The sequence below is a fragment of the Chiloscyllium plagiosum genome, chromosome 7, assembly GCF_004010195.1.
Source record: "Chiloscyllium plagiosum isolate BGI_BamShark_2017 chromosome 7, ASM401019v2, whole genome shotgun sequence".
NCBI classification, from domain to species: domain Eukaryota; kingdom Metazoa; phylum Chordata; class Chondrichthyes; order Orectolobiformes; family Hemiscylliidae; genus Chiloscyllium; species Chiloscyllium plagiosum.
The window spans coordinates 750,425-769,031 of NC_057716.1; the positions used below are offsets into that span (position 1 = coordinate 750,425).

The following is an 18,607-nucleotide window of genomic DNA, read 5'->3' on the forward strand; positions in this document are numbered from 1 at the left end:
CCTGTGAACATCTGCCCCCAATCAGCTTTCAAAAGTTCTTGCCTCATACCATCAAAATTGGCCTTTCTCCAATTTAGAACTTCAACTTTTAGATCTGGTCTATCCTTTTCCATCACTATTTTAAAACAAATAGAATTATGGTTGCTGGTCGCAAAGTGCTCCCCCACTGACACCTCAGTCACTTGCCCTGCCTTATTTCCCAAGAGTAGGTTAAGTTTTGCATCTTCTCTAGTAGGTACATCCACATACTGAATCAGAAAATTGTCTTGTACACACTTAACAAATTCCTCTCCATCTAAACCTTTAACACTATGGCAGTCCCAGTCGATGTTTGGAAAGTTAAAATCCCCTACCTTAACTACCCTATTATTCTTATAGATAGCTGAGATCTCCTTTCAAGTTTGTTTCTCAATTTCCCTCTGACTATTGGGAAATCCCAATTAGGTGATCATCCCTTTCTTATTTCTCAGTTCCACCCAAATAACTTCTCTGGATGTATTTCTGGGAATATCCTCCCTCAGCACAGCTGTAATGCTATCCCTTATAAAAAAAATGCCACATCCCCTCCTCTCTTGCCTCCCTTTCTATCCTTCCTGTAGTATTTGTGTCCTGGAACATTAAGCTGCCAGTCCTGCCCATCCCTGAGCCATGTTTCCAGAATTTCTATGCTATCCCTGTCCCATGTTCCTAACCATGCCCTGAGTTCATCTGCCTTCCCTGTTAGGCCCCTTGCATTGAAATAAATGCAGTTTAATTAATTAGTCCTACCTTGTTCCTGACTGTTTGTTTGACTCACTTGTCAGCTGTACCCATCTCAGATTGATCTCTTTCCTCACTATCTCCCTGGGTCCCACCCCCCCAACCTTAGTAAATCCTCACAAGCAGTTCTAGCAAATTTCCCTGCCAGTATATTTAGCCCCCTTCCAATTTAGGTGCTCCTCAGCCATGCATTCATCTGCTCTATCCTCCTATTCCTGCCCTCACTAGCTTATAACACTGGGAGTAATCCAGATATTGCTACCCTTGAGGACCTCCTTTTTAAATTTCTGCCTAACTCTCACTAATCTCCCTTCAGAATCTCAACCTTTTCCCTTCCTATGTAGTTAGTTCCAATGTGGACAATGATCTCCTGCTGGCCCCTCTCCCCCGTGAGAACATTCTGCACCCTCTCTGAGACATCCTTGATCCTGACACCAGGGCAACAACACACCATTCTGCTTTTTCTCTGCTGGCCACAGAAACCCCTAACACAATTGATCTCTTGGAAGCCGACGTACCCCTCGTTGCTTTAGAGCCAGTCTCAATACCAGAAACTTGGCTGTTTGTGCCACGTTCCCCTGAGAATCCATCACCCCCTTCATTTTCCAAAACAGCATACCTGTTTGAAATGGGTATATCCACAAAAGACTCCTGCCCTAGGTGCCTACCTCTCTTACCCTTCCTGGAGTTAACCCATCTATGTGACTGTATCTGAGACTTCCCACCTTCCTATGACTGCCATCCATCACATACTGTTGCTGTTGCAATTTCCTCATTGCTTCTATCTGTCTCTCCAACCGATCCACTCGATCTGATAAGATTCGCATCCAACAGCATTTATGGCAGATATAATCCGCAGTAACCCTTAAACTCTTTCAACTCCCACATCTGACAAGAAGTACATATCACTGCAAAGGCCATTTTTGCTCCTTCACAATCTACAGACCCAGAAAATAACACCGTCTTATTCCTCTACAAACACTGCCCCAGGTTAAATTAATAGCTATGGCTTATATTTTAAGTTTAGTCAAGAGACTTATCTTCAAAAACATATAATCAAGAAAGAATACACTGTAGTCATTAATACAGCCTTTCTCTTGGACAGACTTGAAACAACAATTAACTTATCTGATTCTGTGCTGTGAACTTCGCCCAACAGTTCCTCCAAGATTCGTTGTGAATTTCACTATTTGTTAATTTTCCCAGATGCACTCCAATGTCCAGCGATACACTAATTCAAACAGCAAAGGCAGTAACTGTGCAGGTTCTCTCTCCTGCACTGTCCTCACCATGATCTTGTTGTAATCTGAGGTAACCCTCTTTGCTGTCCATTACACCTCCAATTGTGGTGTCATCTGCAAACTTACTAACTATACCTCTTCTGCTCACATTCAAATCATTTATATAAATGATGAAAAGTAGTGGAACCTCTACTGATCACAGGCCTCAAGTCTGAAAAACAACCCTCCACCACCACTCTCTGTCTTCTACCTTTGAGCCAGTTCTATATCCAAATGGCTAGTTCTCCTGTATTCCAGGAGATCTAACCTTGCTAATCAGTCTCCCATGGGGAACCATGTCGAATGCCTTACCAAAGTCCATATAGATTACGTCTACCACACTGCCCTCATCAATCCTCTTTGTTACTTCAAAAAACTCAATCAAGTTTGAGAGACTTGATTTCCCACGCACAAAGCCATGTTGATTATCAGTTCTTGCCTTTCCCCAAACACATGAACATCCTGTCCCTCACGATTCCCTCCAACAACTTGCCCAACATTGATGTCAGGCTCACTGGTCTGTAGTTCCCTGGCTTGTCCTTCCATCTTTCTTAAACAGTGGCACCACGTTAGTCAACCTCCAGTCTTCCAGCACCTCACCTGTGACTATCGATGATTCAAATATCTCAGCAAGAGTCCCAGCAATGAACTCCCTAGCTTCCCATAGAGTTCTAGGGTCCACCTGAACAGTTCCTGGGGATTTATCCACTTCTATGTGTTTCAAGACATCCAGCACTTCCTCCTCTATAATATGGACATTTTTCAAAATGTCACTATCTAATTCCCTACATTAAGTCTTCCATGTCCTTTTACACAGTAAATACTAATGCAAATTACTCATTTAGTATCTCCTCCATCCCCTGTGGCTCCACAGAAAGGCTGCCTTTCTGAGCTTTGAAGGGCCCTGTTGTCTCCCTAGTTACTCTCGTCTTTAATATATTTCTAAAAACCCTTTGGATTCTCCTTAAGTCTGTTTGCCAAAGCTATTTCATGTTCCCTCTTTGCCCTCCTGATTTCCCTCTTACGTATACTCCTAATGCCCTTAGAGTATAAGGATTAATTTGCTCTATCCCATCTATACCCGACATATGCTTCCTCCTTTTTCTTAACCAAATCCTCAATTTCTTTAGTCATCCAGCATTCCCTATACCTACCAGCCTTTCCTTTCACCCTAACAGGAATATACTTTCTCTGGATTCTCATTATCTCATTTCTAAAAGCTTCCCATTTTCCAGCTGTCCCTTTTCCTGCGAACATCAGTCCCCAATCAGCTTTTGAAAGTTCTTGCCTAATACTGTCAAAATTAGCCTTCCTCCACTTTAAACTTCAACTTTTAGGTCTGGAATATCCTTTTCCATCTATTTTAAAACTAATGGAATTATGGTCACTGGCCCCAAAGTGCTCCCTTACTGACACCTCAGTCATCTGCCCTGCCTTATTTCCCAACAGGTCAAGTTTTGTACCTTCTCTAGTGGGTATATCTACATACTGAATCAGAAAGTTTTCTTGTACACACTCCAATTCCTCCCCATCTAAACCCTTAACACTATGGCAGTTCCATTCTATGTTTGAAAAGTTAAAATCCCCTATCATAACCACCCTATTATTCTTATAGATAACTGAGATCTCCTTACAAATTTGTTTCTCGATTTCCCTCTGACTATAAAGGGGGGGGCTATAATACAATCCCAATAAGGTGACCGTTTGAGAGGTGTTTTTAGTAGTGTAATAAAATCAAGTGGCTTGCTAGGATATTTCAGTGGGTATCTGAGTCAACCAATTCACTTAAGCAGCCTTCAGAGATGGGAAAAATACAGCCACATGAGCTTATATCTTGCTTCAATTCTGACGACACCAGTCATTGAAAACATCTTGCAGAACACATTATATTCTTCAGACTTTCAATAAGCTGATAATGGGAGGATAAACATGGAGCAATAAAATTTCCTTCCCGTTGCATTGGCACAGTCTTCCTCACAAAAACACATGGTTCAAAAACTAGTGCAAACCTTGGTTTCTCTGTGGTTTTCTTTGTTATGGAGCAGCCAGACCCCCTCAATATTTTAAGGTAGCCTAGACCCTAACATTTTCTTATTTTAAAGGCAGATGGATATTCCAGATGTGAAGCAGCTGGTCAAATCACTCAGCTTTAAGCAAAACAGTTTATTTAAACACTAGAGCTGAAACAAAGTCATAGAGATATACAGCACGGAAACAGACCCTTCAGTCCAACCTGTCCATGCCAACCAGATATCCCAACCCAATCTAGTCCCACCTGCCAGCACCCACCCCATATCCCTCCAAACTCTTCCTACTCATACACACATCCAAATGCCTTTTAAATGTTACAATTGTACCAGCCTCCACCACTTCCTCTGACAGCTCATTCCATACACATACCAGCCTCTGTGTGAAAAAGTTGCCCCATAGGTCTCTTTTATATCTTTCCCCCCTCACCCTAAACCTATGCCCTCTGGTTCTGGACTCCCCCACCCCAGGGAAAAGACTTTGTCTATTTATCCTATCCATGCCCCTCATAATTTTGTAAACCCTCTATAAGGTCATCCCTCAGCCTCCGACGCTCCAGGGAAAACAGCCCAAGCCTGTTCAGTCTCTCCTAAACATGAGCAAAAGAAAATATAATTTAGAATAACTTAACTGACCTGACACAGCAACTTAACTAAGGAACTAAGGAAACACAGGTTCTTACAGGCAAGAGAGATTTCAGAGCGAAAAGTCAGCCAGGGATCATCTGAAGCATGGAACCTTTTTGCACTGTAGCCACTTCTGTTACAGCTACCAGCAGCTTCTCTGCTACAAATAAACCAAACCAGAAAAGACATGAATTGGGAGAACTGGCCACTCCCCTGCTATTGTTAAAGTAAAGGTCTTTCCAGACATTTCAGCACCCCTACCTTTTTGACCTGTCTTAAAAGAAACCCAAAGAGAAAATAACCTTGTTAAAATGAGAGCATCATCACATCTTTTCCAACATTATCCTGGCACCAACTTCTGAAGTCCCTGTTAACATTCAGATATCTGCCATCTGTTTGAGGATAATTCCTCTTCAGAATCAATTTGAGTATATTTTGTTTATTTTGAAGAAGAATCTCAGACAGCACCTTCCAAACCTATGACCACTTCAATCTAGAAGGATAAGAGCAGCAGGTATATGGTAACACTGCCACCTTCATGTATCCCTCCAAGTTACTCACTATCCTGACTTGGAAATATATGCACTGTCGCTGGGTAAAAATCCTAGAATTGCCTCCCTAATGGCAAAGTGGGTCAGCAAAGGCAAAGTGGTTTTGTTGTTAGACTACTAATCCTGAGATCCAAGTAATACTCTGGTGTGCCAGGTGGACTGTAGCAGTTCAAGGCGTCCGCTCACTATCACCAAGGACAACCAGGCACTGGCAAGAAATACTGGCCAGCCAGCAACACCCACATCCCACACATAAATAAATAACCATCAACCTACCATTAACCTTGCTTCACACAAATAAAAGTTTGTTTGTTCTCTTTTTTTAAAAAAAAAGCTATTGCTCACAGTCCGAAAGTCACCTTCTAATCTCCATTCACTGCTCCAAACCAAAAATGGTTTAAAATAAAAGTAAATGAAGGTCTCAACCTTAGGTTTTTTTTTTGTCAATTCAAATTCCACCATCTGGAATAAACCTGGCCCACCAGGTTTAGCAGTCTAACAACAAAACCACTTTGCTTTTGCTTCCCCATGATAGCTTGTTGACTTGCAGTTGTGTGCTGTTGTCAACTTGTTCTTATTTACAGCTTTGATTTTTTTAAATACAATAGTATTTGACATAACTCGGTTGGATTTAATTCTAAAATCTGAACATTGCTAGTACAGTAAACAAAAAAAGATGATTTTTAGAAAGGTGAGTTGTGGTACAGAGGGTAAATATCGTTATGCACTTATCCCATAGCTTCTGTCCGTGCTCGAAAGAAAATCTGAGTGGAACAGTTTCACTGAGGCACTCACTGGCATCTCCTATTAATAACAAGTGAGGGCACACAACATTTCAGGTTCAGCATCAAGCCAGTTAGGCAAGTGAGGGAGGAGCTAGTAATATAAAAATTATGAATGGTTAAGGAACTTTATACAAGATACATATGATGAAATTGTTAAAATCTGTTATTTCAGATTTCCCTTTTTGGATGAAGCAGTTGTTTCTTTTCTGAATGCACTTCCTGTGTGGGAGAAAGCAGACTTGACTCTGCCTCGAGGGATTGGTGAAAAGTTGCTTCTACGAATGGCTGCAAAAGAACTTGGGCTTACAGCATCTGCTGTTCTTCCAAAGAGAGCCATGCAGTTTGGGTCTCGAATTGCAAAGATGGAAAACCACAAAGAAAAGGCTTCTGATAAGTGTAACAGGTTATTGCGAAGTTCAATTGATTAGATATTGTGCTGTACTTTATTTTTCAGTGCCAGTTTCAGGGACCGTAATGAGCTGCAATATTAAAGCTGAAACTCAAACCAACCAAAACAAAACTACAGGGGAGGTGCTGTTGGCCTTACTGTTTTATACGATGTACATAATTATGCAATTAAACAAGCACTGTATACAGAAGGTCTGATCTTGAAATTATTCAGTGTAGTAAAAGACTGTTAAATCAATTAATTTGTTTCCCATTCACAGAACCAGCAGAAGCTAACTCCTTTAGTGGATAATCCAACTATTTCAGACAGGAAATAATCTCTCCAGATAAACACAGAACTGCAGATTCTGGAATATGGTCACTGGACTCAAAATATTAACTGTTTTCTCTATATAGATGCTGCCAGACAGGAAATAATAAAAGGTTTTTGGAAATCCGTCCAGTGAACCAAACTACATGATTACATCTCAAAAATTAATCCAAATCTGTTTTTTTTTTAGTACGTAGAATCAAAAAGCATAGAAACAAGCCCATTAACTTGTGTCTATGCCTACCAGTGAACACCAAACTACACTAATCCCACTTATCTCTATTTGGTCCACAGCCTACTGTGCCCTGGCAATTTAAGTGCTCATTCAGATGTTTCTTAAATGTTCACATTGTATTTACTTCCACCACACTCTCCGGCAGTTTTATATTTCTACCACCATCTGGGTAGGGGAAAGAAAAGTTTCCTCAGATCTTCTCTAAACTACTTACTCCTCAACTTAAACGTACACCCTCTGATCTTAGACATGTCTGAAATGGGGAAAAGAGATTCTCAGTACCTACTGTGTCTATGCCTCACAATTTTGTATATCTCAAATCAGATTCCTCCTCCATGTACTCCCCCACCCCACGCAGCCCCTGCCCCATCAGCCTCTTCCAAGGCAAACAAATCCAGTCTCTCCACATAACAGAGTTCATCCCAGGCAACATCCTGGTGAAACTCCTCTGCAATCCTCTGATAGTGTACAGTCTGGTTGCTACACTATTTCCAATTGGGCTAACCTATATTTTACAAAATTGTAACAAGACTTCCTTGCTCCTATATTCTACATCCTGGCTAATGAAGGCAAGCATCCCGTATGCCTTTTTCATCAACTTATTTACCCGAGTTGACATCTTCAAAAAAAATCACAAACTTGTACACCAAACTCCCTTTGTTCCTCACTACTCCATAAGGACCTATCATATGTTGTGTATGTTCTTCCTTTATTAGACTCTCAAATGTATCACCTTGTACTTATAAGTTTTAAATTCCATAAACATATACACTTAATTCATAGAACTCAAGTTAGACATTCAGGTATTAAAAGTGTTTTGCTATTAAAGTACAGCTAAGTTAATCCAGTTTATGAAACTTGACTAATTTGTTCAAGAGTACTAACTGAGAAAGCCAATATGTGGCAGTACTTAAACGTTGCTACACATTGCCTCTTTTCAGAAAGACTCACTAAATTAAGTGCCAAACAGGTAGTTAAGGGGCAATGGCAGGCCTTATCTGGACCCATGGTGTGGAAATCTTGATTGCTTATCTACCATTCGTAATTCAGTAACTGACAATTCCTCATTACCTCCATTGTAACGCTACAGTGGCTTTGGCATACACTCAAAGCCTAGGATCACCCGGATCCAGGCACAGGTAAGTGGTTGCTAATTGGGAGGGATTAGCAGCAAAATCAGGGCTGGCTCTCAGCACCACCTCACTGCTAAAGAGCCCACAAGCAGTACTCTCAGGATTTGCTTTTCAGCTTCCATGCATAGTCTCCTGAACACTCTTGGGTAAACATCAGTGACAATGGAATAGAGCTCTTACAATGACATTAGTTGCACACTTAAGAACCTCAATTGATGACAAAATAGGAAAGTTGTTTATGGTTCGATCCTCCACTGACTTAACTAGGGTAGTGGTTAGCCAGCCACCAAACTCACCCTGGGAGAAGGCATTAAATTCCACCAAGGTATCTTGTATTTTAACTGTTACACATGTAGTAGAACTAATTTCCAGAATTGTTTTAAGAGGTCCTGTAGAAAATGGGAATGCTTCAGAATTCACTTCAAACCTTAAAATGCATCAAGTAGCATTAAACTGAAGTTTCTTTGTTCTACAGCCATCCATTTCATTTACAACGATCACAGTGAAACGTTTAAATGTCAGAGGAAATTTGAGTTTCCTTGAAATAGTTTTCATTTACTTTCTTATAATCTTACTATCTTATAAATTATCTGCAAGTAATACACTATCAGTAGGACACTGGCTTGATAATTTGTAGTAAAAGTGCTGAAAGACCAAACTATCAGGTTTCTTCTTGAACAATTTGGAAAAGATTTTCTAAAATAATTAGAAAATAATAGAAACATTGCACCAAAAAAAAACCGTGAACATTAAAATAAAGCTTGTTACTAAGATCCAGGAGTTTCGCTTGTTTCAATGCCAAATGGTCACTGGAGGGAAAACAGCAATAACAGTAATTCTGCGATAAAATTCTTTTTGCTTTTTAAGTATTTAAATGTAAATTCGTATGTACATTATTTAACAAGTAATGGTAAAAACGTATTTCACTTTTTTTTCAAAAAAAGATTTAATTTTCACTTGATTTATCTTAAGTTTGATAACTTAAATTTTAACTTTGTTGATATGACTCAAACCTTTATTCCAGAATTCCTCTACTCAGTTCTTAAAAAGCTAGTTTTTTCCCCAAACTGTATATTCTTATAGATTCCTCTAATATTCTTGACTTCTAAAAGTTGCAAGATTGTAGTAAAGAATGAGACCATTTAAGCTGTCATGCTTGGGCACTTTACATCAGCCCAACAAACTGATTCCTCTGTGCTTTGCTTTCTACATGAGGCATATGAACAGTGTGAACTGCAAATATTAGAAAATCTGACTTCACCATTTCAGCATATTTTCTCATGCAAATGCCATATAAATAATTATAACTAGCTTCAGTCTTTTAGCTGAATTATTTAAAAAGTTATTTTTTCATAAAGTAACATTGTTCTGGAATGTTTGGATATTTTCATAATCAAATTTCATACTGCAACTGTACTTTCACTGATTTATCCTACAAAAATAGAATTATTTTTAAAAAGCAATAATTCAAACATTAAGTCTCTATGCAGGATTAGGATTTAAACGTATGGTTTGTTTTTTTTTAAGCCATTAACCAGTTTTCTTTTGAAGGCATTCATGAAAGGTTAATTACACATGCTGTACAAAGCTCATTTACCAGAGCTATTTTAAAACCTTTGAAAAACTGAGTCAATCAAATCAATTATTCATCTCCATGCCTCTGGAAATATTTGGTACAGTCAATGTAGGATGGAAGATTTCCAACATCAAACCGGCCACTTACATGATGAACAAACACTGGTTTCCTGCAATAGGAAAAGAAAATCATAGTGGTTAACATAAAAGTGAAAGTGAAATAACAGTTCCTTGAAACAATCTCTCACCTTGAGTAGACCCAAAGTAAGTAATGGCCAGGTGCATCCTTCTCTTCCAAGGGTGAATTCTATCAAAATAAAATGTTTTTATTAAAGTAGTAACTAAATAAATTGTCAATATGAACAATTTGCCAAGAAAAATAAGTGAAAGGGAAATACTACACAGGAATCTTTGAATCAATTAGATGAATTTATGCAGGTGGCACTTTAGATTCAGTTCTTGAATAGGTACAACTAATGGCATGTTTAAATTCAGGAGGCCCAGCTTTAATTCATTTATAGATTGTAGTCCAACATGATGCTTACGGAAGGTACTTGTAGACTGTGGTGTATCTAGTATGTCTTGTATGGCTAATAAGTGAGATGTACAGAAATGCTTCAGGAATAATCAGTTGACAATAGACATTCAAACTATTTGCAATTTCAGTGAGACAGTCAGGCAGAGATGTACTCTGTCAACCATGCTATTTAATTCTGGGGAACAGAGGATGATGAAAATAATCCTAGAGAGATGTGGCGGCATCATGTGAGGCAATAGCATAGGGAATTGCAATTTTTGTAAAGATTTGTAGCTAAGGTTGCGATTCAGGTTGCAAGTTTGCCCACTGAGCTGGAAGATTTGTTCTCAGACATTTTGTCACTACGCTGGGTAACATCACATGAGCATCTATTGAAATGCTGGTGTTCTGTCCCACTTTCTATTTGCGTGTCTTGGTCTGTTGTGGTTGGTGATATCCCTTCCAGTTCTTTTTCTGATCAGGATCCTTGGCAGAAGCGGTTATGCAGAGGTTGGAATGAGCAGCCCTCTCCACAAGCCAGCCCAAGCTTTGGATATGCTACGTGGATGACACGGGTCATCACAAAACAGAACAAATAAGAAACCCGCAAACAGGAACAACATCCTTACTAGTTCACCAAAGAGGAAGAGAACAACAATAGACTCCCCTTCCTGGATGTCACAGTGGAATGGAAAGCTAATGGAGAGCTGTAGATCAGCATCTACAGGAAAGCGACACACACAGACCAGATACTCAATACAGGAGCAATTACCCCACACAGAGCTGCATCAGGGCATTATTTAAATGAGCCACAACACTCTGAAGCACCCAGGAACTATGCGATGCTGAAGAAAGACACCTATATAACATTGAAAAACAACGGCTACCAATAGGGCACAGTCCGCTGATTCTTACACAATAAACCTAAACAAGAACAACACAACGCACCCAGAGACTCTAGCTACACTGCCATACATTAAAGACATCTCAGATGATAACCAGAATATCCTGGCCCCTTGACATAGTAGCCCACAAACCTACCAACACCCTGAAACAAGTCTTGATGAATCTAAAGGACCCTGTACCAACAACCAGCAGAACGAATGTCATATACAAAATACCCTGCAAGGACTGCAACATGACATCAGTCAGACTGGCGGGATATAAGAACACAAACTAGCCACCAAAAGACCAACTATCACTAGTATCCTTACACACAGACTATGAGGGAGACCAGTTTGACTGGGACAATGCATCCATCCCAGGACAGGCTAAACAAAGACATGCACGGGAATTCCTAGTGGCCTGGCATTCAAAGTGAAGCTCAGTCAACAAACACATCAATTTGGACCCTATGTACCAACCTCTCGACAAAGAACCAGAAGTATCACCCACCACAACAAACCAAGACACATAAATAGCATGCGGAACTGAAACCAGTGCTTCACTGGATGCTCACTGATGTTACCTAGCATGGTGACAAAATGTCCGAGAACAAATCTTCCAGCTCAGTGAACAAATTCACAACCTAAGCATAAGGAATCTTTGGTATGTGGAGAAAGTGAGGCCTGCAGATGCTGGAGATCAGAGCTGAAAAATGTGTTGCTGGAAAAGCGCAGCAGGTCAGGCAGCATCTTGGATCTGCCTTTCTCTTTAACAGTCAATCCACAAGTACCTCCAGATTTTGCTCCTTGGATGCTGTCTGATCTGCTGCGCTTTTCCAGCAATCTTTGGTATGTGGACAACATCACACCAGGCCAGAACAAAAGAGATGGAAACCATGTCAGGCCTACTCAAAATACACAGCAAGGGCAGAATATTTCCCTCCCTGATGTGGAATTTTAAAAAATAGAGTTCTTGACCTCACGAAAAACCTGCACAATTTACCCTTGGTGATTTCAGAATCTCATCTTTGAGTATTGACTATATTATTTCAATGCCTTCTCATATCATTAATACCCCAAGTCACCCTATTTACACTGCACTTCCAATTCTCTAGCATAAGAAACTAGGTAGTGGGGAAAAAAAAATCAAATTGGTGCCTGACAGCTGCAGCTTGTTGAATGTCTATCGTAGTCTTCAAACAACTACTTCTGCACAATATCCCTGCATTCTCCACGGCCATGATCCTTGACTATCTGTCTAGGCAACTTGGGATTGGCAAACCAGCAGGCTCACCAGATCATGATGCCTGTTCTAGGTCTTCAATACTTGGACCTCAATGATGTAGGTGCTTCTGCCAGGACACATTGAGCAGGGGCACATGCATCTGCACATGACATTTTTGCACTGACATGCAGACATGCATCTGATAGTTTTTAATTTGCTTGCGTGGATAATGCGAGTGTCAGCCCTTGACAGGACATTCTTTCATACTGGGAATTGGAGAATAGCAGAGTGAATGCTGGACCTTAGAGTAGCCTGGAAGACTGCAAAAGATCATGGACCTTCTTGTGGCACTGCTGAGAATCTGAGGTTACTGATCCATGCTGCAAGTTAAGTCCGGAATGGTCGTATCTGGTGATGTGGCCTCTTGTGGTGGTCCTTTGTCTGCCTTTCCCTTTAACAGTCAATCCACCAGTACCTCCAGATTTGTGTTCTGGAACAGGGATCAAGCTTGCCTTTCTTTTGAGAAATTTCTTCAATGTTCAGGGTCCAGCAGCAATATCAGGAGACAGGACTGGTTTATAGTGTCTGAAATGGTGTGCAAGTATGCTTCAGATACAATACCAGAGACATAGAAACTGCTGGATCTCACCATTGGCGAGTCTCACCATAAGATTGAGAAATGCACCCAACATCTCACTTGCATAAATAATGAAGTGCACATCGGAAAATTGCGAGAGAAACCATGACCTGGGTCGTGGTGTACAGGATACCATGAAACTTGCACACCACATTAAGGCTGCAAATAGTAAAATTCAGCCTCAAGTCATGAGCATACATACAACAATAATGCTGGTTATTGCTTCAAGTGGCAATGGAAAAGTCAAGATTGGAAGCACTGAGGCAGAGACATTGGACAATTTGCAGCATCTTGGCTCGAAGATAAAGTTCAAAGTTACATCAAAGAATAAAATACAGGTTAGTTGAGCGACAAAAAAAGGCATGACTTAAGTTCTGTTTGTAAATTCAAATGCATCAGCATGAAGCTGCAAAACATCACGTACAATCATCAGCATGGAATGCTGCACTCAATAGATAGAAGTGGTTGTATTCTGAAAAGAGTTTTTGAAATGTGGGTATGGTGCAGGATGCTCAGAATAACCTGGATGGGCAAAAAGACACATGAGTGGATGTGATCAAAAGCAGAAGTTCAGAAATCCAGTGTTGCTAAGTACAGTAAGAGAAAGACAGCTAAGCACAGTCATTGGAATTGTAGGTCTGACAGCCTGGTTCTGGCAATAACTGAAGGAGAAATTAAGGGTAACCAGAGGTGAAGAAGAAAAAGCAGATGAATGGATAATACTGAGACATGGACGAAGGGTGTCTGAAGAAAACCAGAGAAGAGATAGCTTACAGTGACAATGAACAAAAACGCAGTTATTAAAAATGTGCTAAATCTACAAACACTTTGCCAAGCATTTTTTGAAAGCATAAAATTCCAGTATCATCTAACTTGCTAATATTAAAACGGTGACTACATTTCAATTTTATTAATCACCTGTGACGTACTTAAAAACGCTTTTTTAAAAAATGCGATACAATGAAGTTTTTGTTTCTATATCAGAATATGTACACACTTAGAATTCTAAATTAAAAGGAAGATATTTAGATACAGAATATTGTTGATCAAAAATATACATAGCCAACCCATCATCCTCCTGTCTCCTTTGTAGGCTTAAGTACTGTAGAAAATCAGAATTTGCATACAATATCTACGTGCTCCATTAGTAGATAAATGGGCCACGATACAATTATTCAATGTGTTATATGACACATCCTGATGTTTATACTCCAGGTCCAGTTGTAATAATTTCAAATAAACTGATCAAGGTCTTATTTTTAGAAAAGTTCAGCTTACTTGTTTTTCTTGAAGAAATTTTGCAATCAGAGGTATTGTGCTTTTTGAATATATATAGAAGCATGGACACTGGAAGATAGAAAATTTAAGTGGATATTGAATTCTTAGTTTAGATTAATATATTCCAGTACAATGTGTATTTACCATGATAAATAGCTTTCCCAAAATAATTCAGATATCGGAACAAGTTACTTCAGTACAGCAGGATTATGCTTCAGTAGAAAGTGATTCTTTTGAAGATTTTTTTAAATTAAAAGAATAAAAAGGTATATACAACAAATATCAAAGATAAGGTGAAAACCTTACAGCTCTGCGAGATGTTGTTTCAGTTGAGTTGGGTTTTTCTTTAAATGCAGTTACTTGGAACTCTTCATCAGTTTCTAAAATTCCAAACTTTGTTGTTTCTGCTGAGAGGATAAGTTATGTTAGATAATTTTCCCCAAAGGTCAGTTCAGTAAAGAAAAGAACTTTGTAATAAATTATGGATTGACCTTCATCTTTGCAAAGGTAAGATAGAACCAAATTGTTGTCACAATTAATACTCTGCAACTCAGTGAATCGTGCAAGAACGACAGATAGGCTAAAGTCTTCATAGAATAGTGTGTCACTGGGAAAAAAAAACATCAAAGTAGTCATCAAAACATACAATACATTATTAGAACTTCAAAGTAAATTAAGTTTCCCATATTTATCACTCAGCAACTTCAACATTTTCTATTTTCCATCTTGAATAAATTTTCAGTTCATTCTAAATTACATTGTCTCCCAACTAAGCAAATCCAATTCATCACCCAAATCCTTGCTGGCGCACAGTAGATCCTGAACACTTTTGCTCTCCATTTAAATCTGCATTTAAATCCCTCACTCTCCTTTCCCAGCTTAGTAATGTGATGGAAATGTGTTGCTGGAAAAGCGCAGCAGGTCAGGCAGCATCTAGGGAACAGGAGAATCGACGTTTCGGGCATTAGCCATTCCTGAAGAATGGCTAATGCCCGAAACGTCGATTCTCCTGTTCCCTAGATGCTGCCTGACCTGCTGCGCTTTTCCAGCAACACATTTCCATCTCTGATCTCCAGCATCTGCAGACCTCACTTTCTCCAGCTTAGTAATGTGGTCCATCTCTACAACTCCCTACTCCGAATGCTCTAACTCTGGTATTTTATGCACACCCCACCATTGGTAGCAATAGCTTTAGCCCAGTGTGTTTGGGAATACACCCCAATTAAACCCATTGGTCTCTCTCTCTCTCTCTGCCATGCCACTTCCTTTTCCTCCTTTAAAAGCATCCTTAAATTCTCCAAATATTTTTTTGTCACCACCTAAATATTTCCAGTATATGGTTTTACTTTTTGACTGTGCCTCAGAACAATATCCCAAGGCACGTAAATGACGAAAGTAATGGATTTGCAACTTAAGACCTCTTTATAAATGATTTATCTTCCTGAGAGAGGAGAGTTAGAGATCTCAGTGCAAGCGGTCATTCTGCAGAATTTACCATCCACTTTAAAACTAGCCTATTTCATACTTTCTCCTTTCTTGATTTATTAGTCACATGTACAGAGATACAGTGAAAAGTACTGTTTTGTGTGCTAACCAGACACATCATACCTTATATGTCTTAACATTTTAGTCTTTAACATTTTTCTTCTGTAATAATCAATCAAGACAAAGCAATTCATATTAAAATGATGCTTTTCTATGACAACATTTCTTCCAATCACTTACGATTTTTGTATTAATCCTAATTTCAAGCTCCTTGTCATGAATTACCCAAGTAATGGAAATTTCAACTCATCCCTCGCAATCACAAATGCACTTAAAAAGGAAACTTTAAGGTTCTTCCTTGCTCTGAAGGGCGGCACAGTGGTTAGCACTGCTGCCTCCCAGCGCCAGGGACTCGGTTGGATTCCAACTTCGGGCAACAGTCTGTGTGGAGTTTGCACTTTCTCCCCATGTCTGCGTGGGTTTCCTCCAAAAGTCCAAAGATGTGCAGGTTAGATGAATTGGCCATGCTAAATTGCCCATAATGTTCAGGGATGTGTTGGATAGATGCATGGTCAGGGGAAATGTAGAGTAATAGGGTAGGGGAGTGGGTCTGGATGGGATATTCTGAGGGTTGGTGTGGACTTGGGCCAGATGGCCATTTTCCACACTGTAGGGATTCTATGAAAGAAAATAAGTGCAAACTACATGAGTCGTCAGTGGTGGGTAAATTGTTGGAGGGGATTCTCAGAGACAGGATCTACATGCATTGGACAGGCAAAGTCTGATTAGAGATATTCAGCTTGACTTTGCCCCTGGGAAATTTAGTCTGACAAACTTGATTCAGTTTTTTGAGGATGTAACAGAAAAGATTGATGAAGACAGAGCAGTAAATATTGTTTACTTGGACTTTAGGAAAAGTCTTTGACAAGGTTCCATATGGTTAGTAAGGTTAGATCACATGGAATCCAGGGGAGATAGCTAAATGGATACAAGATTGACTTGAGGGTAGAAGTGAGGGTGGACGAAGGAGGCTGTTGTTCAGACTTGAAACCTATGACCAGCGGCATGCCAAAGGATTAGTGCTGGGTCCACTGTTATTCAAATCATTCATGTAAATGATGATCAAGAATAAAGGAGGCATGGTTAGTACATTTATGGATGACACCAAAATTGATGGTATAGTGGGCAGTGAAGAAGGTTGTCTAAGAGTACAATTGGATCTTGATCAACTGGTCCAGTGGCCAAGGAATAATAGATGGAGTTTAATTCAGACAAATGTGAGATGTTGCATTTTGGTAAGACAAACCAGAGCAGAACTTACAATTAATGGTAGAGCCGTGGGGAGTGTTGTCAAATAGAGAGACCTAGGGGTGCAAGTACATAGTTCCTTGAAAGTGACGTCACAAGTAGACAGGGTGATGAAGCTGGCATTTGGCAGACTTGCATTGAGAGCATTAGGATGTCATGTTACACCAGTATAAGACATTGGTAAGGCCATATTTGGAGTACTGCATACAATTCTGGCTGCCCTGCTATAGGAAGAATGTTATTAAAATGGAAAGGGTGCAAAATGGATTGACAAGGACATTACTGAAACTAGAATGTTTAAGTTATAAGGAAAGAATGAGACTTTTTTTCCCTAGAGTGTAAGAGGCTGAGAGATGACCTTTTAGAGTTTTATAAAATCAGGAGAGGCATAGATAATGAAAATAGCCAAGGTCTTTACCCCAGGGTAGGGGAGTCCAAAACTAGAGGGCATAGTGGAGTGAGATGAGAAAGATTTAAAAGGGACCTGAGGGGCAACATTTTCCACAGAGGATGGTGTATATATGGAAAGAGCTGCCAGAAGTGGTAGAGGTCTGCACAATTACAACCTTTAAAATACATTTGGGCAGGTTCATGGATAGGAAGGGTCCAGAGGGATATGGGCCAAATGCAGGCAAATGGGACTAGTTCAGTTTAGGAAACCTGGTTGGCATGAATGAGTTGGGCTGAAGGGCCTGTTTCCATGCTGTATGACTCTGACTCATGTTTTTGCATTTTGATGCTGTGATTCAGACTACCGGCAAATGTGGCAGCATTAGCAGACCTTAAGAAAAACATGTTGCGGTTTTGAAGGCTTGTGTGGATTAAATGAGAAGCAAACTCTGGAAAAATAAAATGATATACATTTTTCAAATACTATTTAAATTTATACATTAGTTTGGGAAAATGAGAATTATATCAAGACCTTAGTGGGAGAATAACACAACTAAAATTAATCCTATGGCTAAGCAAACATTTTTGGAAAAAACATATTGACCATTAATTGTGACATATAAAATAATGAGAAAAACAAGAACCAGCAAAGGAAAATGAAAATGGCAGATAAAAATATTGATTATGAACAGCAGCTACGGGATGCCATTTTAAGCTATACAAATAGTAGACATTGAGATAAAGACCAGACAGCTTCTTTAAAGGACAAACTGGGAAGCAATAGTATAAAATTGCAGCTTGATGAATTTTTTTTATTTGAATCAATAATACACTTATTACAGGTCAATGCTCACTATCCTATGAGCCAAAGGGAAACATTAAATGTATTGAAATTTTTATTCTAAAATTGAACATCCTTTCAATTTGCAACTTTGTTTAATATGTAAGTATATATATTTTTACCTTACTCTACCCATTTGCCCTGGTTCAAATTTTTAACACTATTCTGTTTAGCCTTTACTGTCTACTATGTTATTGCTTACCCGCCTAGGACCAATACATGATCATTGATGTTAAACTGAGTAATGGCAAGTTGAAGACAAGCTACAGCACCCAGCCGTTCCTGTGGGGAGGAGATGTAATTTTTAAAACTGTTCAGATCATTGGGTTACAACTTTCACTTTAATTAACTC

At 39.4% G+C, this 18,607-nt stretch overlaps 2 protein-coding genes across 10 annotated transcripts in view; one reads left to right on the top strand and one right to left on the bottom strand.

The window, feature by feature from the left end:
* The window catches only part of asnsd1 (asparagine synthetase domain containing 1), a 78,717-nt gene extending 72,260 nt beyond the window's left edge, over positions 1-6,457 (top strand). For all 3 annotated transcript variants that reach the window (XM_043692830.1, XM_043692828.1, XM_043692829.1), the window contains exon 6: positions 6,202-6,457. In XM_043692830.1, the coding sequence (XP_043548765.1) occupies positions 6,202-6,457 (256 nt within the window). The remainder of the gene's footprint in view (positions 1-6,201) is intronic.
* The window catches only part of zgc:136439 (uncharacterized protein LOC678627 homolog), a 45,126-nt gene that overhangs the window by 3,481 nt on the left and 23,038 nt on the right, over positions 1-18,607 (bottom strand). For 3 of the 7 annotated variants that reach the window (XM_043692835.1, XM_043692832.1, XM_043692833.1), the window contains exons 4-9: positions 18,458-18,537; positions 14,723-14,838; positions 14,538-14,638; positions 14,232-14,300; positions 9,939-9,997; positions 9,608-9,860 (exon numbers count right to left, since the gene is read on the bottom strand). In XM_043692835.1, coding sequence (XP_043548770.1) covers positions 9,758-9,860; positions 9,939-9,997; positions 14,232-14,300; positions 14,538-14,638; positions 14,723-14,838; positions 18,458-18,537 — 528 coding nt within the window. In that variant the 3' untranslated portion in view covers positions 9,608-9,757. Of the gene's footprint in view, positions 1-9,607; positions 9,861-9,938; positions 9,998-14,231; positions 14,301-14,537; positions 14,639-14,722; positions 14,839-18,457; positions 18,538-18,607 lie in introns of those variants that run through there. The other 4 variants (XM_043692834.1, XM_043692838.1, XM_043692837.1 and 1 more) reach the window with 4 other exon arrangements.